Raw genomic sequence first — 15105 nt, forward strand, 5'->3', positions numbered from 1 at the left:
CAAAGATGATTGTTGCAAGTGAATATTTTTTAAGCATGTACTGTTTTCACATGTCGCCACTGAAATATCTGCACAGAAGACAGTATCCCATCACCAAGTCACCCTTTATTTACATTTGCATGATACATGGGGTCTGACCAGCCAGCTCAAAGCTAGTTCCGAGACGAAGGAGACCGTCTAAATTTCCTGTTTATCTTTTTTTTCTTTTTTTTTAACCCCCACACTACCGCCTAACTGCGGTAGTGCTTATTTTTTCCCCAGCACCCATGGTGTGTGTGTGTGCAGGTGTGAGACACAGTGAAAGACACAAAGTGCACGAATCTTTATTCAATTTCCACCACCAGGAAGATATGAAAAACACCCGAGTGGCCAGTGACAAGCACTGCCCTTCACATCAAAGGGCAATGCTGTGTGATCAAAACAGTGAAGGGGAGGGTAGGGACTAAATCAAAATAGAGTTGGACGGGGAAATAATACACTCCACTCCCTGCGGCGCCCACCTCTCCCTGAACGACTCCAGGGTGTTGGTGGACACCGCGTGCTCCTTCTCCAAGGACACCCGGGCTCTAACATAACCGCGGAAGAGGGGCGTCACTCCTGTTCTTATCTGTCAGCCAGGGCTCCCTGATTGGCCCAAGTCAATAACCCCAATCAAGGATCTCATCGTCAATGAGATCCACCTGGCCCTGGGTTCAATCACTACAGGATATGAATCAGATTTTGTAACTGCATTTGCAATAGTCCACACAATAAGTATTAGATACCATCTGGTTTTGGCGCCCCCATTTGGCTTCATTTGCTGCAATTCACTCCATTTATGTCATCTCTGAGTATGCTTTCAATCTCTTTTTGAATTTTAGAGGGTTAAGGCTATTGCTTAATTAGAACAGCATTTTCTATTTGGACACGATGCATCATCAATTTGGTACTTTGAGCTTATTCCAATATACCTCTCCGTGTGTTTGTAATAACTCTTTCAAGACATGTTAAATTTCCTCTGGGATTTAACTCAATGGAACACTACTCTTCACTACTCTCACCTTATAGGATGGAACACTACTCACCTTATAGGATGGAACACTACTCTACACTATTCACCTTATAGGATGGAACACTACTCTTCACTATATTACCATCTTTTCTGACAATACTCCTTCTGAATTGCATACCTCTTCATTTCTCACCATCAAAGATCAATTTGCTCCCACATCTCTTAAAATATTTATTTCTTTACCTGCTCCTCCTCCTATGCAAATAAATTCTTAAGAGATCTGGCACTTTCTAATCGACCAACCTCTAAGCAGGCTGTACGTTCTTTTGCAGGTCTTTTGCTTCCCCTGAGCTTTCCTTTACCTCTTTAACAAAGCCCATTGCTTATCCTGTTTTCCCAAATCCATCTTCCCAGTATTTTTTTTTAAACCATTAACACAGCAACTTCAAGGTGCTTTAGAACAATGAAAGCAAATGAGATTTTTTCCTTCTCTTTCCCCATCCTTTTTAACCTGTGGTAAACTATCTTTACTATCCTCAATGAGATTTCCTTTTCCTGTACATGAAGATTTCTCTTTTCCCCAATTTCAGTTGAAATTGATGTCAGAAGCCAAACTTTGATGTTATGAACCAACTCATAATCATCTGCCATTTCAGCTGCTATTCTTGCAGTTTTTTGCACTCTTCCACATGAGTTCTCACTACTTCAGGAAGTGAATTTATTATCTCCACTAAAATATCAGTCTCTCTAAGAGAGTCATATGTTTGACCTATTTTCAATGCCCTTATCCACCCATCAAAAGTTGTTCCTTTTAATCTTTTAAACTCAGTGTGAGTTTGACCAGGTTCCCTCCTGAGATTCCTAAAACCTTGTCTGTAGGCTTCTGGCACTAGCTTAGATGTATTTAAGATAATTTTTTCACCTCATCATACTCTCCAGATACTACCTCTGATAATGACGCAAACACCTCACTAGCTCTACCTACCAACTTTGATTGAATCAACCATGCCCACAAACCAGTGATCATTTCATTTGTTTTGCCCCTTGCTCAAATGAAATGAAAATAGCTTCTATATCCTTATCGTTAACCTTGGTAATGGTTGGGCATATTTAAACAGATTCCCATCAGACTTTTGGCTACAATAGATTTGCTGTTTATCACTGTCCTCATCACTAATCCTATCTTTTATCTCTACCTCTGTCATTTTAAGTCAATTTTCATTTATCAGATGCTGAGAAAGGGTCACCGCACCTGAAACTTAACTTTGATTTCTCTTCATAGATGCTGCCAGACCTGCTGAGCTTTTCCAACAATTTCTGTTTTCCTTAGTGAATAATCTTGCTTAGCTGGTTATAAAGATAGACTATTTCTACTGGTGGGGGATTCTTGAACTAGGGGATGCAATAGAAGGGCCCCAGCATTCAGAAGAGATCTTAAGGGAAGCACTTATATACACGATAAGTTGTAGATGATTGGAACACTCTTCCAAATACGGTGGTGGATGGCAGATCAGTTGTTAATTTAAAATCTGAAATAGATTAAGTTTTGTTAAGCAAACTTATTAAGGGAGAGGGGCTGAAAGCATGTATATGGAGTTAGACATGATCTGACTGAATAGTAGAACATGCTCAAAAGGCTGAGTAGTCTACTCCTGTTCTCATGTTCCTATGGTTGTTTGAATGTCTTTATCTTCTAGTTTGTAAAGTGTCTGAAATACCCTAATCCTTTTTATTTCATGCTTCATTTTCAATAAGTGTGATTCAACAATACTCATCTGGATAACTATTTGGACAAAACCACCATCCATTAAATTTCCCTGAGTAGGCATTTCTATCAATGTAAAATAATTTGCACTCTCCTTGTACATTGAAATGTAAAAGCATTGACAGCTGAGCCTTTATCAGTGCACATTTTTTAAATTACTATTTTTCTTCAGATCAGAGATTAGTATTTTATGTTCTTTCTGAGGAAATTGTTTACCTCCCAACATACAGATTACCTCTGTTTAGTTATAGGTTAGTCTTCTGAGTACAGGACTTATTTTTCCATTACTTCAGAGAGTACATCGCATGGCCTTGTGTGAAGAAAGCTTTTCTTATCTCTAACTTCTTCATCCCATTATCTTAAGTGATTTCCCTGTCCCACTCTGACCAACACTCTCAGTATCTCCAGGTTTTCTCACCTTTCTTCTCTATCAGCAAACCATTTAACATTGACTAAAGTTAAATTTGACAACAGATTTGGAGTCTTGTTTTAATCGCAGAGGTGTTATGGGTGCATTAGGAGTCCATTCAGCTTACTGTGCCTGCTCTGGCTCATTAAATGAGCTTCATTACCGAGTGCTAATTTCCTGCTTTTTACCGTCGACTTGCGCACATCATTTTTATCCAAATAATTATCTAGTACCCTCTCCAAGGCTTCTAATAGGCTGCTCAGTTTTCATATGTCCAGGTCTTAAGACCATCCAGTGAGTAAAACAACAGCTTGCTGTAGATTTGCTTTGGATGTTGCAGTTTGGTTCAGTTTCTTCAATCCTATGTTGCACCAACACTATTCCACTCTTCCTGTACTTTACCCAATGTGGTAAGGTCCAGGTTTTTAATAGAAGCCAGTTCACATTCTTGTCAGTGAGTATCAACAATTTTCATTAAATTGTTCACTTTGTACAGGGGACCATAAGAGAAAACATCTCTGGAGCCTGATCCACTTCCACGTAACCTGACATCATTTTGATTTGGCTCCTGATGCACATGCTCAGTAGCAATTATTAGATTAAAGGTATAGTTAACCTTTTACTCCACACCCAGTTTGGAGAAGAAATCTGGCTGCAAAGTACCACAGAACAGTGAGAGCTGGTGTCTGCCTGACCAGATATTGTGCGATCCCTAATCTTACTCAGCATGGTTAAGATGATCAGACAACTTGGGGCGGAAGAATAGATTTAAATGACTTACAAGACCCATTTTTTGAAAAATCACTTCTCTCATTTTGCAGGTTACACTAACAACAATCGGCTATGGTGATAAAACTCCACAAACATGGCTTGGTCGAATGCTGGCAGCAGGATTTGCACTATTAGGAGTCTCTTTCTTTGCTCTACCAGCTGTAAGTATATAATACACATGTTCTAAAAGCTGGTCATATTACCTTCATTAGGACAATTCACAAAAAATACTAAAGAGCAGGGAAGATAACCTTTATACTGTATGAGGGGAGATTGTAGATTGGTTGGCAATTCGACTTTCATTAGTAAAGGCATTGCAATGAAAGTACACCAGTTAATGATGACTGTTAGTTGTAAGAGGCCACATCTTCTTTTATTGTGGACTGTGAACTGAAAATCAGGAAAAATGGAAGTTGCCTTTAAAAAATGGGATATTGTACAAGTAGGTTTTTGCAGCTGGGAAAATGCAAGTGAAACTCATTGAGAGACAATGATATATCTTTATCTTCTGGTAACATTCAGTTCAGATGAATTGCCACCACATGTGGGACCATAAGGGTTCAGCGTAGCAAAAGCCCTATAAATGGTCAAGGTTTACCTTAATACAGATTATGTGAGGAGAATGAAAAGAAAGAAATAAGGAAACCTTCAAAAATTGGCTGCATAAATCTCTCTCTACCCCTTTCTCTGTAAAGTGGCACTTTCCAATTTTCTCTTGAAAGAGCAAAAGGAATACATTCAGAAATGCTGAAAGAAATAATACTGAATTGTAAAGGAAGAGAAAGGCTCATGTCCCCAAATCAACTGGTGAATTGAACACTGGCCTTCTCTGTTCAGATAACATTGTGTCATAATTGGAGAATCAAACGAATTGTGAAACCAGCCCATCTGGTTTTGTGAATTGGACTTTTACTACACAACTGTTTTGTATTGACCACTCAATACTTGTGTCTTATCTGCTTCTCTTTGTATCTGTGGAAATTATAAAAAGGGCCAAGTTTAAGTTACTTAAATTACATATCCTTTAATTGTTTCTGTTAAATTTAAGTATGTTACAAAATATAATTATTTTTACAGTTAGTGAAGAAACCTCTTGTGGTTTGTTTTTGTCCTGGAGGGCAGTCATTCAGAGATAAATTGGATGTTTCAGTAGTTTCATTAAATTTTCACATTTGTAGCAAAGCTGGAAATAACGAGATTTCCAGCATGCCATCCCCATTGAATCATAACATAGTTAACTGCCAGGATTTGTTTAAAGTTAAAAATCATGCAACACCAGGTTATAGTCCAACAGATTTATTTGTAAGCACAAGCTTCCAAGGCGCTGCACCTTCATCAAGGAACTAGTGGGACAGGACCATAGAACACAGAATTCATAGTAAAAGATCAAAGTGCCATACAACTGATGTGATGTATTGTACAAACATAGATTGTTGTTAAGTCTTTAATTACTTAGAGTGAGGCTGCAGGTTTTGATTGATTAATATGTAAACCATAGATCTTCTTTCAAAGTCACAGTTCTGAGACAACGTAAGGTTTTATCAGGAGAAAAAAAGTGACATCTCAGCTCAGAAGTTGCATTAAAGTTGTGAGGTTAGAACCTGTCTGTATCACAACCTTGAGTCAGACTGGTTCTATTTCCAAAGTAGGATTTTATAAAATATCACATGGATTGACTGCCTACAGATTGTGTGCTTTTTGAACAAAATAGAATGTACCTGCAAATGCAAATTCATCCCATAAACTTGTGTGTGTGTGTGTGTGTGTGGGTGGGTTTGTGTGTGTGTGTGGGAGAGAGGGAGAGTGTGTGTGTGGGAGAGAGGGAGACAGGTATGTGAGTGAGGGAGGGAGAGTATGTGTGTGAGAGAGAGGGTGTGTGTGTGACATGCTTGATAGAGTGTAACAGATTATATGTCTGTGTGAGGACGTGTGTGTGCGAGAGAGAGAGAGAGAATGTCTGTATGTGTGTGTGTGAGAGTGTGGTCATGTGTCTGTGTGCGTGTGTGCCAATGTATGGTGTAGTGGGACATGAACCTGTAGTGTGACGTGAACCCAAATCCTGGTTGAGGTCATCCTCCATGGGTACCGAACGTTGCTATCAGCCTCTGCTGGGCACCTCTGCATTGTTGCATATCCTGAAATCCACCTTGGAGGAAGCTCACCTGAAGATCCGAGGCCGAATGTCCCTGAGCGCTGAAGTGTTGCCCACTGGGAGGGAACATCCCTCTCTGGCGATTGTTGTGCGGTGTCCATTCATCCATTGCTGTGGAGTCTGGTTAGGGGCATCCTTACCTGCAGCGTATGCACCTCCACGTGAGGATTTGTTTAAAGTTTATTTTAAAATAAGCAGGTTGATTCTGATTAGTCAATGCATTGCTCCAAGAAATGAACCAAAAAATGGCCGTCGCCTATTTTGTTGCGTTGAAATGAGTGCAGTGTGTTTACTTGTTCTTTCTGTCTGTAAATAAGAACTAGGAGCAGGAGTAGGCCATCTGGCTCATCGAGCCTGCTCAGCCATTCAATAAGATCATGGCTGATCTTTTTGTGGACTCAACCCACTTACCCACCTGCTGACCATAACCTTTATTGTTTAGAAATCTATCTACCTTTGCCTTTAAAAACATTCAACATTTAGCCTCAACTGCTTCACTTGGCAGGGAATTCCACAGATTCACAACCCTTTGAGTGAAGAAGTTCCTCCTCAACTCAGTCCAAAATCTGCTCCCCCTTATTTTGAGGCTATGCCCCTGAGTTCTGGTGTCACCCGCCAGTGGAAACAGCCTCCCTGCTTCTATCCTATCTATTCCCTTCATAATTTTATATGCTCCTAAAAGATCACCCCCTCAGTCTTCTAAATTCCAGTAAGTACAGTCTCTGTCTACCCAATCTCTCCTCATAAGCCAACCTTCTCAAGTTCAGAATCCACCTAGTAAACCTCCTCAGTACCACTACATCCTTTCTCAAGTAAGGAGATCAAAACTGTACACGGTACTCTAGGTGTGCTCTCACCAACACCCTAAACAGCTGCAGCATAACCTCCTATTTTTAAACTCCATCACTCTAGCAATGAAGAACAATATTCCATTTGCCTCCTTAATTACCTTCTGCACCTGCAAACCAATTTTTTGTGATTCATGCATAACGACACCCACGTCCCTCTGCATAGCAGCATGCTGCAATTTTTCACCATTTAAATAAAAGTCCATTTTGTTGTTACTCCTACCATTTGCCAACTTTGTATTCCATCTGCCAGACCCTTGCCCACTCAATTAATCTCTCTATATCTCTGTGCAGACTTTCAATGTCCTCTGGACACTCTCCTCTACCATTCATTTTAGTGTCATCTACACACGACACATGGTCCCCAAAATACTTTAGTGAACCAGATGGGATTTTCCTAACAATCGACAATGGATCCATGGTCATTTCTAAGACTTCTAATTTCAGATTCTTATTGAATTCAAATTTCATCATCTGCCATGTTGGCATTCAAACTCTGGATCACCAGAACGTTACCCGAGGTTTCTGGATTAATAGTCCAGTGATAAAACCACTAGGCCATCACCCTCCCCCAATAACATGGCTCCGTGTATTAATGTACGTAACTTTCAGTATACACAGCAAGATCTGACTAGTTGTCACCATAATCATTTTGCACACTCTGGATTATTTAGTAAGTTAAATTCATTTAATATTGGTCATTATGTTGTAAATTTTACAGGCATGAGCTGTTTGGGTACAGTCAGCACCTTTCTTGTTCTAAACTGTCAAAGGATATATTCTTTGATATGATATGCCATGTTCTTTGGAAATTACAGTTTATGTACATTGTATCACGTCGGCACTGAAATTCGTAGACCACATTACTCATTTGTGTGATGGGCAGATGTCGTTTTAGCTGGACGGCAGCATCCTGTTAAGGGAAAATAGGATTGAATGACATGCTCCTGCACCTGTTACTAGACTAAACTTACAGGGAACATACAAACTGTTTTTAAACTTTTTATAGATACATGAAATGTGCTGGTCCCTTGCAGTCTGAAACAGGAAAAGTTATAATCATGAACAAAGAAATGGCAGATCAATTGAATGCATATTTTGGTCTGTCTTCACATGGGGGGGGAGCTTATTTACATCTCAAAATATTGTGGAACATAGGGCATAGTGAGAGGGAAGACTGAAGGAAATCATTAGGAATAGGGAAATGATGGAATCAAAGGCTGTTAAATTCCCAGGGCTTGATAATCCACATCCTACAGTACTGATGGAAGTGGCCCTAGAAATAGTGTAAGTTTTTGAGTCCCAGTAATAAAATCCCAATACAGCTACGTGACTGTTTATTTTGAAATTTTAACCAATAAGGCAAAAGGAGACTGGTGCAGAAAGTCAGGAAGTTTGTAACAAATTATAGAATTGCTTCTCATGAACAATTACAAAATTACATTCTGAGTGGCCTAAGCTTAGCTAGACCTACTGCTCATCAATCAAAGGGATGTATGATGAATCTGTAATTGACTCTTGAGAGTTATGGGCATTGACTGCTGACACTTCTCACTATCTCCTGACTGGTTCCTCAGGTTGTCAATTATCCATATGTGCATCCATGAGTTTGTTATGGCCGTTTTACTAAAATAGAAGTTCTTTGCTTCTTACTTAAAAACAAACCAGAGACAAGTGTAACCTGGCCTCAATGATTGATGTCTTGAGTTCATGGCTCAATCTTCAATTAATTGGTGAAGTTCCCACTTAATCAGACGTTTACTTATCACCGTTTGTTTCTCCCTGTTTGATTCTGCAGTGTGGAATGTTTGGAAACAGTTTACGTTCCTGACATAAATATAGAAGATCAGAAAATATGCTAATTTTGACAAATTGTGAAACAGGATGTGTTAAAGAGTAAGGGTTATATGATTACCACCTCGAACAACAAAAATAGAAATTTCTGAGAAAGTTCAGCAGGTCAGCAGAATCTGAGGAGAGAAACAAAATTAATGTTTCGGGTCAGAACTGCTGAAGGTTTTTTTTACTATTACGAATATGTCGTTACAAAGCTTTCTCGAATACAAAGGTTACATATAGTCATTTACACTTTTTAATATACTAATACACGGGCACAGCTTTATTATGATTCCTTGATGAGAACTGACAAGCTGGGAGAGCACTATGTCTCATGTTCAACCTTGGAGCTGTTCATCTGAAACTAAACAGATGTCTGTCTGTCTTGCAGCAATAGGTCTAAAAGATTATTGTCTTCATTCTGATTGCAATCCCATTGTGTGTTTCTTTGTCAAATGAAGCTGAGAAAATTCAAATGATGTTTAAATGTCGAATTCTACATTGGTTATATTTAATAAAACTGCAAATGTCAGAATAATCAATGAATATATTGATTATGTGATTTACAATTAAACAAAATTGGCCATAAAATGTAACTTCTAAATGCCAGTTTCCTTGCTGATCCTACATCATTCAGAGTTATCGTTTTATATTCTCTCAACTATGGATTGGAGGGTAACTAAAATAATCCCACCATTAAAAAGGAGGTAGAGAGAAAACAGGGCATTATAGACCAGTTGGTATGATATCAGTAAGAGGGAAAATACTAAGATTGATTATAAAAGATTTAGTAGCAAAGCATTTGGAAACAATGAAAAAATTGGACAGCATGGATTTACAAAAGGGAAATCATACTTGACAAACCGACTAATGTTTTGAGGATGTAAATCCTAGAGTTGATAACAGGGAGCTTATGGATGTGGTTTACATGGACATTCAGAAGCACTTCGATAATGTCCTACGTAAGACATTAGCATGTAAAATTAAGGTATGTGGGATCGGGGTAGTGTACTAACATGGATAGAGCTCTGACAGGTTGAGAAAAAACACAGTAGGATTAAATAGGTTATTTTTCAAGTGGCAGCCAGTGCCTATTGAGTACTGCAAGAACCAGTGATTGGACCCTAGTTATTTACAATATATATTAATGAGTTAAATGAGGAAATAACATGAAATATCTCCAAGTTTGCAGATGACACAAAGCTTGGTGGGCAGATGAATTATGAGGAGGATGCAGAGATTGGACGAGTTGGATGAGTAGGTAAATGCATGCCAGATGATCTATAATGTGGATAAATGTGAGACTATCCATATTGGTTAAACAAACAGGAAGGCAGATTATTATCTGAGTAGTGATAGATTTGGAAAGGGGGATGTGCAACAAGACCTGAACTCCCTTGTTCACCATTTACTGAAAGTAAACACACAGGTATAGCAGGTAGTTAAGCAAGCAAATAGTATGTTGTTCTTCATAACAAGAGGAGGGATTTCTTGCTCCGTCAAGGACCTTGATGTGACCACATCTAGAGTACTGCGTTGTGTGACATAATGGTTCCCTCTTCTGAGGAAGGATGATCTGACTGTGAAGGGAATGTAACAAAGATTTACCAGACTCATTCCTGAGATGATAGACTCATGTAAAAGCAAGACTGGATTGATTAGGAGTGTATTCACTGGAATAAAGAAGAATGAGTGGCACTCAGATTGAAACATATGCACTTCTAACAGGTAAAGACAAGGTAAACGCAGGAAGGCCATTGCAATGCCCAGGGAATCCAGAACTAGAGGTCAAGGTCAAAGGGTATGCAGAAAGCCATTTAAAACTGAGATGAGGAGGAATTTCTTCAGAGTGTGGTGAGCCTGTTAAATTCTCTGTCACAGAATGCAGTTAAAGTCAAACATTAATTTTTTTTTCAAGAATGAAATAGAAATTGTTCCTACGGATAAAAGGATCACAGGATATTGAGCAAAAGCGGGAACAGGGTACTGAGTTGGATGATCAGCTGTGATTACATTAAATAGCAGAGCAGGCTCGAAGGGCCAATTGCCCTACTCCTACCCCTATTGTACGTGTTCTATGTCTATGTAAATCATCTGATCAGAGTAGATTGTCAGCAAGGTTTTGTGTGAGGAAAGTTGTGTCTCACAAACATGATTGAACTATTTGTGGAAGTTACCAAAAATGGTTAATGATGACAGAGCAGTAGATGTTGTTTATTTGGATATTAGTAAAGCCTTTGACAAGGTTCTGCATGGTAGATATATTAGTAAAATTAGGTAAAATGGGATTCAGGGTGAGTTTGCCAATTGGATACATAATTGACTTAAGGGCAGAAGACACAGAGTAATGGTAGACGGTAGCTTTTCGGACTGGAGGCCTGTGACCAGCGGTGTTCCACAGAGATTGGCTCTGGGTCCTCCTTTTATTTGTCATTCATGTAAATGATTTGGATGAGAATATAGAAGGCATGGTTCGTAAGTTTGGGGATGACACCAAAGTTGGTGGCACAGTAGACAGTGAAGAAGGTTTTCTAAGACTACAAAGGGACTTGATCGAATGGATCAATGGGCTAAAAAATGGCAGATGGAGTTAAATCTGGATAAAAGTGAGGTATTGCATTTTGGTACAACAAACAAGGGTAGGGCATATACAGTTGATGATACGGCCTTGGGGTGCAGGTACATAATTCTCTAAAGTGTGTGTCACATATGGAAAGACAGGGTTTGAGCATTTGGAAAGACAAGGTTTGATTAGGGATAGTCAACATGGCTTTGTGCATGGGAGATCATGCCTCACAAGTTTGTTAGAGTTCTTTGATCAAGTGATCAAGAATGTTGATGGGGCAGATCAGTAGACGTAGTCAGTATAGAGTGGGGTGCTGGAAAAGCAGAGCAGGTCAGGCAGCATCCGAGGAGCAAGAAAATCGACATTTCGGGCAAAAGCCCTTCATCTATTCCTAATGAAGGGCTTTTGCCCAAAACGTCGATTTTCCTGCTCCTCAGATGCTGCCTGACCTGCTGTGCTTTTCAAGCACCACTAATCTAGACTCTGGTTTCCAGCATCTGCAGTCCTTGTTTTTATCTTTACGTAGTCAGTATAGATTTTAGTTAAGACTTTGATAAGGTTCCACATGGTATACTGCTCTGGAAGGTTAAATTGCATGGAATCCAATGGAAGCTGACAAATTGGATACACAATTGGCTTGATGGTAGCAAGCTGAGGATAACAGTGAAAAAATACTTGTCAGCTTGGAGGCCTGTTACTGATGGTGTGCCTCAGGGGTCAGTGTTAGTTATCTATTTCAATGACTTGAATGAGAATGTACAAAGCATGATTAGTAAGTTCGCAGATGATACTAGAATAGGCGGTATGGTGAATAGTGAGGAAAGTTATCAGAAATTACAAAAGATAATTACAAAAGGTGATCAGCTGGGGAAGTGGGCTGAGAAATGGCAAAAAGAGTTTAACAGATAAGTGTGAGGTCTTGCATTTTGGAAAATCAAATCAAGGTAGGAGTTTCATGGTGAATGGTAGGGCCTTAAGGAGTGTAGTGGAACAGAGGGATGTTGGAGTTCAGGTGTACAGTTCTTTGAAAGTGGAGTCACAGGTAGACAGGGCAGTGAAAAATGCTTTTGACACATTGGCCTTCATCAGTCAGGGCATTGAGTATAGTAATTGGGAAGTTATATTGCAGTTATACAGGACATTGGTGAAGCCGTATTTGGAGTATTATATTCAGTTTTGGTCACCTTGCTATAGGAAGGATGTTATTAAGCTGGGAAGGGTGCAGAAGAAATTTACAAGGATGTTGCCAGGACTCAAGGGACTGAGATCTAAGGAGAAGTTGGACAAGCTAAGACTTTTTTCTTTTGAGCGTAAGAGACTGAGATGGGACCTCATGGAAGTCTATAAGATCATGAGAAGCATGGATAGGGTGGAATGCACTCAGTCTTTTTCCCAGGGTTGGGGAATCGAGGACGAGAGGGCATCGGTTTAAGGTTAGAGGGGAAAGAAAAAGGGAACCTGAGGGACAGCTTTTTACACGGAGGGTGGTATGCATATGGAATGAGCTGCCAGCAGATGTGTTTGAGGTGGGTATATTAACAATATTTAAAAGGCATTTGGACAAATACATGGTTAGGAATGGTTTAGAAGGATGTGGGCCAAGTGCAGGGAAATGGGGTTAGTGTGGATTCTCATTTTGGTCAGCATGGACCAGTTTGGGCCAAAGGGCCTATCTCCCTGCTGTAGGAATCTATGACTTTGTATAGCCTGTAGGTTAAAAAGGCATTTGGCTCACTTGCCTTCATTGCTCAGTCCTTTGAGGATAGGTTAGAAAGTCATAGAGTCACAGAGTCCTACAGCACAGAGACAGGCCCTTTGGCCCAAACTGATGCCTGCCAACCAAAATGTTCATTTTTAAGGTGAGAGGAGAGTGATTTTAAAAAGACATAAGAGGCAATTTTTTACACAGAACCTGGTTCACGTGTGGAATGAACTTCTCGAAGTGGTGGATGTGTATACAATTACAATGTTTAAAAGACATTTGGATGGATACATGAATAGGAAAGGTTCAGAGGGATATGGTTCAGGAGCAGGCAGGTGGTTCTAGTTTAGTTTGGGATTATGTTCAGCATGGACTGGCTGGACAGAAGGGTAGAAGGGTGTTGTATGACTCTGTAACTCTATGACTCTATGAGTAACCATTACCCACAGGATTTCTCCTTTCAGGCAATATAAATGTTATTTTGTCTTTACTTTGTTATTTCTTGCAAATTCTGCTGCTGAGTGCAGGATGAAAAGCTTTATCAAAATGTGTCTTTATCACTTATTACTTCTACTTGGCTAGGATGGTCGACCCCAATGAGGCCATGACTTAATAGACTACCCTTGTGTTGTTGAACCGTACAAGATGATCCTGATTTCTCAGTTTGATTTCTCAACTGAGGCAATGGCAATGTGAAGATGCAATAACAGCCCTCAAACACTCTAGACTGCTGAATAGAAAAAACACACAAGGTTCTTGTGTCAATTACTATCTTGTGCACATTTGATGCTGTGTTTGTGTTTGTTTCTGCTATCCCCATAGTCTGCAGTCACTTACAGTACAATGAGAGATGTCAAAATTAACCAGTTGAAGTAGGTATTTGAAGGATACAGGTTGTTCTGCTATAACGCGTGTTTTGTTGACACAAATTCACCGTAACGTGACTGACAAATTAGGAGCATTGTTTCTAAAGCGCAAACTTTTAAAACGTGTGTTGGCTCTGTTTCTAAAATGAGATTTTTCTATAACACACGGTTGCACAAGATTGCAACCATCACATTGTAAAAGAACTACTTGTATTTGGCAATGTAGAATGACTCCAGTAAGGTTAGCAACTTCAGGCAAGGAGGATAGAATCCAAACTTGCTAATCACAATGCAGAAAATGTCCAGTTTCATTCAATGTTGTATCTCAAGTATTAATTAACTATGATGTGTTGTCTGCAGGGAATTCTAGGCTCTGGTTTTGCGCTCAAAGTGCAAGAACAACATCGACAGAAACACTTTGAGAAAAGAAGAACCCCTGCTGCCAATCTCATTCAGGTCAGTGAAGAATTGCACACTCTGTCAGCATCATATGAGAACACATTACAATCACAACAAATACTTAAATGCTCAGGCCGTGCCATCATATTTTGTTACCCTAGACTCAATGCTAAAGAATGAACACAAGTTTTGGGTGGGTTTTGATGTAGTGCAAGAAGAGCAATCTGGCAATCCAAATGAAGGAAAAGCTTTAATCTGCTAAACCCCAAACTTCTTCTGAAATGTATAACAGCTCAGCAGAAATAGTAAGAGACAATAAGGACTGCAGATGCTGTAAGTTAGTGTCAATAGATGTGAAGCTGGAAGAGTACTGGAGGTCAGACTGCATCCAAGGAGCAGGAAAGTCAATGTTTTGGGTGGAAACCCTTCATCAGGAGGGGGAGGGGAGCCCAGAAGTAAGTCGAGAGAGTGGGGTGGGGCTGGGGTGAAGGGTAGGTGGGATGGTGATAGGTGGATGCAGGTAGGAGGTTATTGTGATTGGTCAGTGGGAACAGTGGAGTGGAACAGATGAGTAGGAAGATAGACAGGTTAGAATAGGTCAGGGAGGTGAGGAGGAGCAGTGAGGCTAGACCAGATCCAACAGAGATTCACCTGCATGTCATCTAACCTCATCAATTGTATCTATTGCTCCTGATATGGTCTCCTCTATAGCAGGGAAGCCAAATGCTGATTCAAGGACTAGTTTGCAGAGCACCTGTGCTCTGCACGTATTAACCAACCTGACCTTCCAGTTGCCATCC

General features: G+C 39.9%; 1 protein-coding gene across 1 annotated transcript in view; it reads left to right on the top strand.

The window, feature by feature from the left end:
• The window catches only part of LOC140453267 (potassium voltage-gated channel subfamily KQT member 4-like), a gene marked incomplete at its 5' end in the record, with an annotated part of 635590 nt that overhangs the window by 479365 nt on the left and 141120 nt on the right, over positions 1 to 15105 (top strand). The window contains 2 exons of the mRNA XM_072547825.1: positions 3987 to 4097; positions 14267 to 14362. Of these exons, the coding sequence (XP_072403926.1) occupies positions 3987 to 4097; positions 14267 to 14362 (207 nt within the window). The remainder of the gene's footprint in view (positions 1 to 3986; positions 4098 to 14266; positions 14363 to 15105) is intronic.

This window comes from Chiloscyllium punctatum, chromosome 27, assembly GCF_047496795.1.
Source record: "Chiloscyllium punctatum isolate Juve2018m chromosome 27, sChiPun1.3, whole genome shotgun sequence".
NCBI classification, from domain to species: Eukaryota; Metazoa; Chordata; class Chondrichthyes; order Orectolobiformes; family Hemiscylliidae; genus Chiloscyllium; species Chiloscyllium punctatum.